At 39.1% G+C, this 12,421-nt stretch overlaps 1 protein-coding gene across 4 annotated transcripts in view; it reads left to right on the top strand.

Annotated features, from left to right (window-relative positions):
• KIAA1328 (KIAA1328 ortholog) overlaps window positions 1-12,421 on the top strand; it is a 171,144-nt gene that overhangs the window by 116,026 nt on the left and 42,697 nt on the right. For all 4 annotated transcript variants that reach the window (XM_027671050.1, XM_027671051.1, XM_027671052.1 and 1 more), the window contains one exon: window positions 2,570-2,665. In XM_027671050.1, coding sequence (XP_027526851.1) covers window positions 2,570-2,665 — 96 coding nt within the window. The remainder of the gene's footprint in view (window positions 1-2,569; window positions 2,666-12,421) is intronic.

The raw sequence follows: 12,421 nt of genomic DNA, 5'->3' as shown, positions 1-12,421 counted from the left end.
AGAGGAAAACAGTAGGTGGTAGAAAGAAAGGCACAAGACAAGAACTGCTAAAAGACTAGGTAAGAAAAGAGAAGCAGTAGAAGAAAATGAGACGTTGATCTTAGTGCAGACACTTGAAGGAATACAGACATTTGCCAAGAGAGCAGTGTGAGTGTGGATGGCATAGATTCATTCCCTCTTCTTTCCGTGGAGAGGTCAGTTTTGAAGTGTTGCACCCTCCTAGGTAGGGACTGTAAGGAATATGTTTTACAGAAAAGACAGAGATCATTATGTGCATATATATATATATTTTTCCCCCATGTATGTACAGAAAAGGAAGGGTGCTCTGTGTAGCAAGGACATTTTCTTTCCAGTGGTGGTTGTGAAAAGGAAAATGCTGAGAACAAGCCACTATACATGCTTAAAACTAGAAGAAGAAAAAGGCAGCAACCATAGAAATACATGATGTGGCTCGAAAGGCCCCTAAGCTTGTTGCAGAAGGTTAAGTAACATGTTTCTGATAGTGTAAATAGAGTCTCTGAGAAAGGAGACAATGGGAACAGGTTAAAGCAAGTTAAATTAGCCAATGTAACTGAGTTGAGTACTAGCATTTCAGCATTAGAAAGGGAAAACAACAGGGAGGAATGTAGCAGTCTTTTAGGAGAGGCAGTAGGAGTGTTTCACAAGGATGCATATACATATGGTTCTAATATGGCAACTGCTGACAGCATCCCATGAGAGTCTGCATTACATGACCCACTTCCTACATTCATATATTATAGCCACCATGGAGGAATATATCACTTTCTCTTCTTGATTCCAGCCCCTGGTTACTTTTCAAACTGTAAAAGAGAATACTGTAATCTAGATGGTCTTTTGTTTGCCTTATTGGATTGTTGTTTACATTGAAAATATTGTGTTTATATGGCTTTAGAAGTCCCTGTCTTTAAGGCAATCACAGTTGTATGTGTTGAAAATGACTGAGGTCACTAACAAAGGATTATGACTTTAGGTGAGAATTAAGTAGGAACAGATGGATTCTTAATCATCAAATACCTTAATTCTATGCATGCATCCTTCTAATGAAAAACAAGTAGATATGAAGGACACACAAACTTTTGGAGTTGGTTGTGAGCTTTTTGGTGGTTTTTTTTTTTCCCAGTGGGAATTTTTCAGCATTCAAGGCATCATAAGTCCAGAAAAAAATAGACCTTAAATATCTACAGTGATGTGCTCATTATATCTATTTTAGCTATTTTTTTCTGAAAAAAAAACCCTCATGGTTTACAGAGCTCTAGTTACGAAAAAGAATTCTATGAATTAAAACCATATATGATCAATCTGAGGACTCAGTATTTTTGTGATCTCTTTTCAGAGGTGCACTTGAAGACAGATATGCCATATTCTCTCTAAGAAAACAACTAGAATATAGTGTGCTTTCTCTTAAAAATGTTTCAGTATCTTTAGAATTAAATAGTTGATATTTACAGGTAAATCTCTTACACATCACAGTTCTGTTTCAGTTCCAGGTATATAATTCACTTTTGCACTTAGTAACAGGGCAGTTTTCTATACTACTAACAATAAAAATGAGTTTAGCTAAGCTTCATACCCTTTCCTTCATTGTCAGGAGGTTCTAACCTAGTTAGGACGTCATGACAGTTTAAAAAAAACAATACAACAAAAATCCTATTCCAAACAGTGTTTATTTTTGTCTGTCCTTCTGCCTGGGTGGAGTGCTGGTTAAAGTCCATTCCAAGCTACTGGAAGTATTGTCATTGAATGACAAATAAAAGGTCTGACCCTTTGCAATTATTGGCTATTAACTTTTCTGATCTTTTAGCTAAAGTATGAGTTGATCCTTTTTTTTTCTGCCGTGCTACATCATAACTGCAATCTAATTGTCCACGTTTCCCTATTTAACCTCAAGTGAACACAGTACTTTCAGTTTGCGGTTTCTGTCTGTGAAATAGTTGCTCAGCTGTCAAAAATGGTGTGTGTGCAGGCAAAGGGGTAGTTCAGTGACTCCTGATGCCAACCTCACTGGAGTAGACTAGTAAGGGCAAAGCCCAGAAATAGGAATTTTATTCAAGTTAAAAAGTAGTACCACTGTCTTGTCTTTTCTGTCTTCATTAGAGAGAAAGAAAAATGTGGAGTGATCTATTAAAATTGGAGCACCATCTGAGGGCCCATAGTTTGAGGACACACAACCATCTGAAACAAATTCTACATTTTATGCAGCTTAGGCATGATGCCTTTGAGCTCTGATACTGAAACTGTAATCTGAGCCCAACAGGGATGTTTGTTATTTGATGCTGTGACCCTTTCCTTAAGGGAGCTAGTCCTTGGAAATCAGTAAATGAAACTTTTTTATCTTTTTCCCAGTGGTAACCCTTGGAAGCAAAGGCACTGGACGTAAGTCAGCCTTTCGATACAAAAGTATATTTGAAAGTGTGAAAACAATTGCAAAAGCATCTGCATTTAATGTGTTTAAGCACCCTGTTTATGGACACGTAGGTCACCTTTCTGTGGCAAATTCCTGGCATGGTGATTTGACCAGCTGCAGAACCAACTCACTCATCTTTTTCAGGATTAGAGGCCACGTCCCTGGCTCAGAGGATGTGCCCATTGTTGAAGCACCCGGAGAACTTGCTCTGATGATGAACGGCAGCAGCATGGGGCTGAGGTAATTTCTCTCTTCACTTCTAAGTGCTTCACAGGGTCGGTATATCTTCTTGACAGTGTGCTGTTGCCTGCCAAGTGTATTTGTTCATGTGTTTGTTTCAGATTAAGAGCTTTTTTCTGCAGGAAAGGTAAAATTCATTGACTGCTGTGTTTTATGAGTCAACTCAATAGTTATGATGACCGGTTATTACTCAAGGTTTAGGGTCTGACTTCCTGAAGAGGTCTCAGGTTTTGTGTGTCACCTCTTAGCCCAGTGCAAAATGGAAATGTTCTCAAAATCTTAGCTTTTTTTCTTTGTTCTAGGTGCTGCTTGTAATTTTTTTAATTAAAATCGAAACATCTCTTTAGCCTGGATTTGGACCTGATATAAATAATACACTGTTCTTTAACTCTCAGATCTTTTACAGTTGGTGACAGATACTTATTTTTTAAATATTGCTGCTTTGCACCTCTGCTTTGGTGAGATCAGAGCAAACTACTACTGAAATAACTGGAGGTAGAGTTAAGCCAATATTTAGCTCATAATCTCCATCTTGCTATTTAAAACTTCAATCAATACAGTATTGTACTTTCTTTCTGTCCTACCCTGTCACATTTCCTGTTAACACTGGAAGAATATTCAGGCTTATTAGAAAAGCAACAAATAAAAGCTGTGGGTTTGGCAGGGTTTTTCTCTTTTTCTCAGAAAGTAACAGCTTCTTGTTCTATGCTATAAGTATCCTTTTGACCAAAGAATTACCTCTTTGGTGGACAAGGTGAGCTGTGGTTTGAATAGCCCCTTTTTTAAGTGAGGAGAGAATACCTTAAAATAATAAACTTCCTTTTCTGTTATGAGAATACTGGAAGAACAGATAATTTATTTATGAACTAAGGGTCCAATACTGTTTTTCTTCTTCTTTTTTTTTAACTTTGTTATACTAATTTTATTTTATGAGATCTTCTTCACTGAAAAGGGATAAGGCTTTTTTCTCCAGAACAACAGGAGTTTGTAGTTTCCTTGGAATACTTCACTGCTTACCCAGGTGTTTGGTTGCTGTGAGTTACTGTCATATCCTCCTTGTAGTCTGATGCTTTTTTCTTTCACTTTTTAGAGTATTATCACTGTAACAAAAAATCTGGAGAATCAGGACATGTTTAAGATGCAGTAGCATTAAGCCCCTTGGAGGAAAAAATGTAACCTAGAACATCTGTAGGGCTTCTGGCAACAGTTTACCAAAAATCTGCAAATATCTACATAGCCTAACAGGGAAAATTTGTGCTGTTAACAAAATGAGAGTTCCAGATTTCAAAAGGTTCCCTACCCTCTCTTCATTCCCCTGGTTTAATTTACTGTAATTTTTCAAAGTTAATGTCTGTTCGAGCAGTCTCAAGTTGCCTTGCCAGCTGGTTGCAAAGTTTGGCAGCAAAACACTTGGAAGTTTTTCTTCCTATATGCCATCCTCACTTGCGCAAAGGTTACCAGATGAATGGTCCCTAAATAATTTACTCTAATGTAAGGCTTAAAGAGGCTGCAGAAGACAAGTCCATTTGTCTCTTTTATGCATTTGAATATGTAAGTGATGTTTTCTTCAGTATAGAATCTGCAAGTGTGTGGCTAGAGCTTAGAAAGGAGGAAGAGCTGGTAGGCATAAATCTTTTTTTTAACTGTCTCTTTTTTTTTTTTTTCATTTTCTTGGTGCTGTTATTTGTTTTTTAATTGACCTGTCAAACAGTTCTTGTTACGGCAAATGCTAGCAGAACGCTAATGGAAAATCAGCCCTCTCTGACTTCCAGTTCATACATGAGAGCTCCTCTAGCAAATCTCACAGCATGAAACTTGATTTCAGTCTTCAAATAAGCAAAAAAACTTAGCTTAAAAATACCCTGGTATTTTAAAGGAAATGGTGAAATTCCTTTAAAATACTAAACTTGATGAAGTGAGATATTGGAGTTTAGAAGTAAAATAAATAATATAATCAAGAACTGAAAAACATTGGGTTTTTTTTATAATTAACAACTCATTTTGAGTTAATTATCTACAATTACAAAAATCTAATTGCAATTTATCCTGTACTATCTGTGGGAAGAATTGTAGGCAAGGGAATGTGCATCACTGCCAGGCATAAATGCTATAGGATGGGTACAAATAATAGACGAACTCTTAATGAAAAAAAAAAGCAAATAGGAGCGTGCAGCTGTGCCAGGCTATTGAAAGGTAATTGTAGCCAGAAATGAGGTATGTAGTTTAAAAGGCATCTTGTCATCTCCTGTAGGGATTAATTTTTTCCCTCATTGAAGAAAGGAAAAAAGAGTTCACCAGCAAACACAGTAGAGTTTGATTTCTGATACAGGCTTTCCTTATAGTCTGTCAGTGAAAATGAAAACTTTTGTCTCGGGGGCTACTACAGACAAATTTTCAAATGAATGCCTGTTGTCTCTTCTACTACTAAGGTCTTTTTGTTGTTGTAGTCAGGAGGCACTGTCCATCTCAGCCTATTTGGACATCTGTTCTGGTATGAATTTGCATTGTTGAATTTGTCACTTCCCTGATGGGTATGTTGAGAAGAAATGTGACTGTACCTTTGCCTGCTTGCAGCTGGACCAGCATGTGGGACCTGAAACATCTTCAGAAGCAAGATCTCCAGTTCTCTAAGGTGCAGCAGTCAGAGCAGGTTTTATTGAGGATGGTTTTCAGTAGCTCGGAGTGCTCCTGTGTGAGCCCACAGCCAATTTTCAGCTATGGAGATAGTAGCTTGTGCAATTAATGGCAAGTTGTCTGTATAATTTCTTTTCAAGTCTGCCCCAGTGTGCAAGATGCTTTAAAATATTCAAAATAAAAACATAACCTGATGCATTTGTTCAGCATAAAACAGCCTTTTACAAAGCGCTTTCAATCTCCCAGATGCAGATGCTTGGTACATGCTCAAGTACCCACTCCATGCTTATTCAGTAGGATCAATACACCCAGCACCTGCTTTTGTGTGTGCTCCTGACATCTGCATCTGGGAAAGGAATTCTAAAACTCTTCTCCCCTTTGTTTAATCTTAACTTTGGATCTGAATGGCGTGGAAATAAGACCTGTTTAATGGCACCAACTAAAGAAGACACGGTTTTCTACTTTGCAAGCACTCCTCCCCAGAGCTCTGCTGTGTGCCTGAATCTTAGCGTACAAGATACCCTGGTTTTCTGAGTCTTGGGTTCCCTATACAGCTCTGCCAGTATGGCTTTTTACTACCTTCTCTCTAACGCACATCTCTGCCTCAGATTTCACAAGATTCTGCCACTGAGCCTCTACACAGACCTGTGCAAAGTGTTATAAATAGGAATTGTTGGATACAGCAGCTATTGAATGTGTTTACAGCTATCTGCAGGCATTCTTTCAATGTGTGCTACCTGGTGAAAGGATTTCTTTCTGGTGCATTAAAGATTTGCAGGTGGAATTTGCCACCTTTAATTTCATTGAAGGCTCTTTATGTTTAAGTGCTTCATTCTATATCACCCGTGTGTATTTTTTTCCAGTTTGTATTTTTAGTTAGTTGAAAATATCAAAGACAGAATTCAGCAGTACTTCCCCTCTACTTGGATGCTCATTGCTATGGTGATAGTTCCAGGAGGGAATGCTGTCAGGGGTCTTTCAAAAGATTTTTATGTTTATGGTGTAACTATTTTTGTTATCTAGTAAGAGAAGGTGACAATTATCTGTTGCTCCTTGTTTAATGCTTTGTTACAAACTCTCTTTTTTCTGAGGCTTGTTAGACATGCAGGCATCTTTCTGTGGTGATGTGCAAGCACACTTACATGCTTTTGTTCAAATATTCAATGCAATTAAACAGACCTGCAGAGGAACACAGACTTGCAGCTCCCCCTACTGTCCCAGGCATATCCAAGTTTGTTCACACAATCCTCCCCTCCAACTAATTTAAAGATAAAATGAAAATCACATGAAATCTCATGGCACTGCCGCCTCTGACCTGACTTGTGCTGGCCCCATTACTCCCGTTTTTGAGAACAGATTTTTGAAAACAATAGTAGCACCCATTTTGTTTCCTGTTTGCAGCTTTCTTGTCAGTTCCTCATTCTGGTGTGTGTCACCTCCTGTTACTCTTGTCCTGAGCCTCTGGAGGAGGACCCATCATCAGAGCTGCATCGGGATTGTTGGCCAAGACCTCCCAGGCTCCAGGTCATCTATGAGTTGTCCTTGGTCTCTTGAGGTGCGTCTATATAGGACTTGGCCAACTTTTAGGAACGTACTGTATGCAGTTTGTTGGAATTTTTTTTCATCTATTTGCTGTTTTGGCAGACTGGCACATTAAATTGGGATGAAATCAACTGTGCTTGCAAATGGCCCATAAAATCTGTGTATCTGGAAGCTGCTTACCCACTTGTTAGTGCTCCTTTTAACACCCAAGTTACTTTCTTGTTCCAGATAATTTTACATTGAAGTTTGCATCATTTTTAGATTGGATATTTGTGGAGCGAACGCTTGTTTGGCCGGTGAAAAAAAAGTGCTTGCAGATCTGCCAATAGTGCGCATGCTGAATTAGGTGCAGATATGAGTTTTTCTTTGTCTCGTGGTGTTGTCTGGCTATATATAGGCACAGCATCCTTCCAACAGATGGCTGCCGGAGTCTGCTGTGACGTATGGGAGAGTACAGTCAGAGTCAGACACACATTTTTGCTTCATTAGTGCCACGTGCAGACTCTGAAGGTAGTACCTTTTCTTGCCCAGGGTGAAGGCTTTTGTTCTGATGTGGTTACTAAAAGCTTACTGCTGAATGGGGGGTGTGTGTGGCAATTTTTTACTTATATCTATGCATGCATTTAATTGTTTTTTTGTTAAGGTAGGCAGTGATCCTTATCAGACCAGGGAGAAAGGAGTTCATTTCTGCTGACCTGGTTCCTTCACTAATCTAATTTTCAGGTTTACTTTCAACTGCGACAGTGATTTCAAGCTGCCTGTCTAACATTTACCTGAATTATGCTGATTCTGTTCTCATGATCACGTCTGCTGCACACAGCAGTATTACATCATTTCCATTGCAGTCCAGAGTAACCTTGAGCAGGAAGCCTACTGACAGACCAGAGGTATAAGATCTAAGCAGGAGACACCATAGGTAGTTTCTGTAGCCAGATGCAGCCAACCTGTACGTGAGATCTTCCAAAAGCACAGAAGCTCAGGTGTTAGAAACACTGCTAAGCATAGGAGGGCAGTCAGTGAAAACAGGCTTGTTAACACTCAAGCGCTTTGCTGTTTTCACAAAACTTGCATTTCCTGCCAGTCGTCTGCATGGGTATAGTTCTGCAATAGCACACATCAAAACTGGAAATGCTCAGAGTTTTTTTTTTCCTTTGGGTTGAAATATTTAAAATGCATGCATCTCCTGAAGGAGTTTGTTCCTTGCCAACGCTTGCAGACAGTGAGAGACATTTTTGCAAGTCATTTGCAGATGCCTCCTTTACAGGAAAATGTAGACACTGTTAGTTTACTGCCTGAATTGAATTTTGAAAACCTGAATTCTATTTTTATAAATTGGAGTGGATTACTTTTTCAGACATATCATTTTGTTACTTTTTATTTTTATATGTAATCTTGGGTGAAGAGAAAATTATGTTTAATTTAGATATTCATATGTCTCAGAAATTTATGACTTGGAAAAGTTAGGAAAAATCTTATAAAACAAAATGTTCTGGAAGATAGTTTTAGATCAGGAAATTCTAAACCCACCCGCACAACTTTCATGCCATTTAAAAGCTTATATCAGAACTGATGGGGCAGGACTAAGAACAAAAGCTATTGGTATTGCAAAGTTAAGCGAGAAATCCTCTGTACCCTGCTGTTCTGGCCATGATCACAGCTGCACTAAGCTAAAACCCACTCCCCCGCCCCTCTTGTGACCTTGGCTGCACTTCAGCACACAGAGAATTGAAGCAAAAGGCGAACTTCAGTAAATGTTAGGTTCTGCCACTTGCAGATGTGCAGACTACATGTAAAGATAACGGCACACGTGCTCTCGCTCGCGCTCCAGCTCTCGCTGTCTCTGAAGTAGACTTGGTGTATTTGCCACTGAATTATTCTGACATAAAACTTCCCAGACCGTACTGTGTATTGAGTTGAACTCTGTGCCTTGGCATGGGTGCTGAGGCTTTGCAGAACTACCCATTATATTTATAACAGTGCTAATTTTTGAGAGCCACACAGAGAAAATTTTAGATTCAGCCCAGCTGATTTGTTCTTCACACTGCTCCTGCGGTGAAGAGGATTGATTTTTGTGTTTCTTTTGATATTTGGCTTCATTTCCTCTGGTACTCAGTGCTTCAGGCCTTAATCCTTTAACCTTGAATGCGAGCATCAAGGCTTCAGGAGGGATCAGGCCTTTTGATGGAGAGAGAACGTCTTTTGTTGTACCAAATGGTTGGGAGTGGTATAAGGCGAGACAGATCTCCAGACAGTATGTATTTCTCTATAGTGTTTGAAGACTATAAACAGAGGGTGGGTTTAGTGGGGATTATGAATAATCTGGCGGAAGGTGGGGTATTAGAAGCAGTGGAAAAGAGTTAATGACTTTTTCTTTAACATTTGACCAATAACCAGTCTATCATGACAGATGTGTACTGGGTTGCCAAATGCTATAGTCTGATTTGGGTAATGGTTCAAAGCTCAGCGTGTCATGGAAATGGCAGTGTGGTCCCTGATGGAGCAGGGGAAAAAAACCTTTTCAGCTTCTCAAAGGGCAGTATTTGTGGAAGCAGATGCTTGCTTGCCCTACCCAGCATAAAGAACAGTTCTGCGGGCAGCCGGGAGAGTTCGTACTGCTGGATTTTTATAGGATCATTAATTATATGTTATAAGGCAGCTAAGCATGGCATTCCTAACTCGATGAATTCCATTATGAATGGCCTTTTCATATTCCTCATCTCATTATATTAAATGCATGTGACCTGAAGTTTAGCTAAAGTTATTGTTCGGGTTAACTTTCATTTAGTGGTTGCCCTAGTTTTAGAAACAGTATGATCTTTAGATTTTATGGAGAGACAGGTTTTTTTATGCATGTTTTTGCAGCACTATTTTAGATAATTTCATTTGAAACTAGGTAGGAAACTCTGTGAGGTGTCAGGGAAGGGATTTAGTCACTCCTTGATTTGCCTGGAGATTTCTGTACCCACTGGATGACAACATCCTGTTACACGGATTTGGCTATCATCTCTCTGCCAATAACTCTTAAACCCTCTGCTCTAGTCTAGTCGTGCATATCTGACTGCCTCCCTGACATATAATCCCAGTTGTTTTGCCTTCAGATCATTCCTAATCTGGCCAAAACAGAACTCCTTACTTTTTCTTCCGAATCTCTCTTCACTTCTGATTTTGATAACGCCACATCCTCCCTGCCAATCAGACTCCTCACCTCGGGGTCACTCCTCTTCTCTGTATGCATCTGGGCTGCTGACAGCTATTGCAGCTTCCTTCTTCTGTGCAGCTAAAACATCGTTTCAGTGTGTCAACAGTTAACCCCTTGCTCTAGTCCTTCCTTCATCTTGCACCTTGACTGCTCTAAAGTCATCTTTCACTGCTCAATAGTCATTCACTTCCTTCAAAATAAGTTTTCCAAGTGGGTATCTTGGCTGTTTATTCAGATCTTGTCACTCTTACTTCTCTGAAACCTCTCTGACCAGTTGTCCACAGTATCAGTCTGTTAAAAGTCATAAAGGTGTTTCTTATTTTATTTTCTCTGCCACCATCTCTTCTTTAGTTCTTCAGTCATGTGTCAAAGTTTTGTTGGATGTTGGATGAACTTTCAACCATGCACTCTTACCACATTCCCTAATTCTGTCTTTTGGAACCACTGAGTCATGTCATGGCTACTTCTGCCTCCATCTGTCTGTTCTGACAATATCTTTTGTGTTTTACATTTTAACTCTTTGAGCCTTTTTCTTCCCCCCTGAACTTTTTCAGAGTTTGAGTCCTTTTTTCCCCTCCTTTCCCTCAATCCTAATTTGGTGAGTTTCAGACTAATGTGTCTCTTTGCACTGACCACAAGGATGATCTTTGCCTGGTAAATCCACCTAAAATCTAAATCGTATTGAAAAGATATCACTAGTGACCTAAAGATAAAAGTATTACAATTCAACTGCAGTGACAAATCATCAGGTCTTCTTTGTAGAAGAGTTTTCGTATGGCTTCTAGCACACACAAGAGTTTGGAATAAAACAATGTCCAAATGTCCTCAGTCTTCTGTCAATAGTACCAGGCTTCACCTCTTAGTGTAACCACATGCCCTTCAGTTTGATCAATGCGTAGTTAATCCTTTTTTTCCTTTTAACTCTGTGTTCCCTTAATCTCTGTTTACCTCTTGCATCCTTTTTGAGTAAATCATGTCTCTGAGAGATGGGCTAAATTTATATATCAGCTGTGGACTCAACAGTGCTGAGATGGTTTGACAACACAAATAATGCAAACCTCTGGACCCACGTCAGTGTCAGAGTGGCACTGGTGGCATCTGCTTTGGACAAACTTATAACAAACTTATGCAAAGGTAGACTTCCAAGTCCAAAAATCAGTAGTGGTAGCTCTAAGAATCACTTATATCTGGACCAAAAGGGTTTCCAGAGGCTGGGAACTGTCAGCCCAGAGCTCACAGTTTTCACTGCACACAGCCTCGTGCCGGGATGTCTTCCCTTTGTTCTTTCTTTTGATACTGGACATCAGAGCATGCCAATACATATCTCAGTGATATGGGCCTCTTAGTGAGGCAATACTTTCTGTCTGGTTTCAATTCTATTATATCTGAATATATTCTGAATTTGAGTGCAAAAACATGTTCAATCTGCTCTGTAAACATCCTGGTTGAGTCAATATTTGGTGGTGCTGTCAAATTCACATAAAATACATGCATTGAAAGGAAATCTTTAGTGTGTTGAGCTTTTTTTGTGGGGCCCAGGCCATGGCTTTTATAGCTATATGCCACCATTTAGGCATCCAAGTCTGTATTGGACTTGCAATAAATACCTGATTTTTCAATCACTAGCCATCAAACATGCTCTGTGAAATATGTACCTTCAGTGGATTTAAGGCAACTGAACTGGCCAGAATTGATATCTTAAATCTTTACCAAGAGCTACCCTGTCAAATCTGCATCTGTTGGGCATGGTAATCCACTAATCTGAGTTAAGTCCAAAGTCTAACTTCTCTATTTATTTCTTTTCAGGCTATAGGATTTTTTTTTTTTAAGCAGATCAATAAACAATCTCAGTGTTTTCATTTTACTAAGCAATATAATATAGATGAGTACTAGTGTAGTGGTAAATCATTAATATACTCTTTAATCATAGAGTGACCATGTCCCACAGATGTGATTTAATCATGGAAAAAAGTCTGAAGTGTGGAAGTGCATCAGGAGGGGTGTTACCAAGAGATCTATAATAGTGTATGACACCATTTTAAAAGATGGTGTAGTATGAGAGTATTTGGGATCTCATGTACATTTGTAGTTACAGACCTGGCAAAATTCTAACATTGCTATAAAAGAAAAATCAAACCTATGTCAGGTTTGTCTTTGGCTGAGGAACATGTGTGATTAATGGCTTTTTGGAATAAGAAAAGCATTGCAGCCTCCAGATTCACTAGCCCCAAGATTTGTAAGACTTTGACACTAACAGACCTATAACCCTAAAAACCTGTAGTAACCTGTGCTTAGCATGCTTGATTCAATCATCATGGGATACAGATAAAGGTGATTAGAATAAGAGGACAGAAATTTCATAGTAGAAGATGGGTCCTGTA

This window comes from Neopelma chrysocephalum, unplaced genomic scaffold (genome assembly GCF_003984885.1).
Source record: "Neopelma chrysocephalum unplaced genomic scaffold, ASM398488v2 Primary Assembly neopelma1_97027, whole genome shotgun sequence".
NCBI lineage: Eukaryota > Metazoa > Chordata > Aves > Passeriformes > Pipridae > Neopelma > Neopelma chrysocephalum.
The sequence above is the reverse complement of the archived record's forward strand: the minus strand, read 5'-3'. Positions and strand labels throughout refer to the sequence as shown.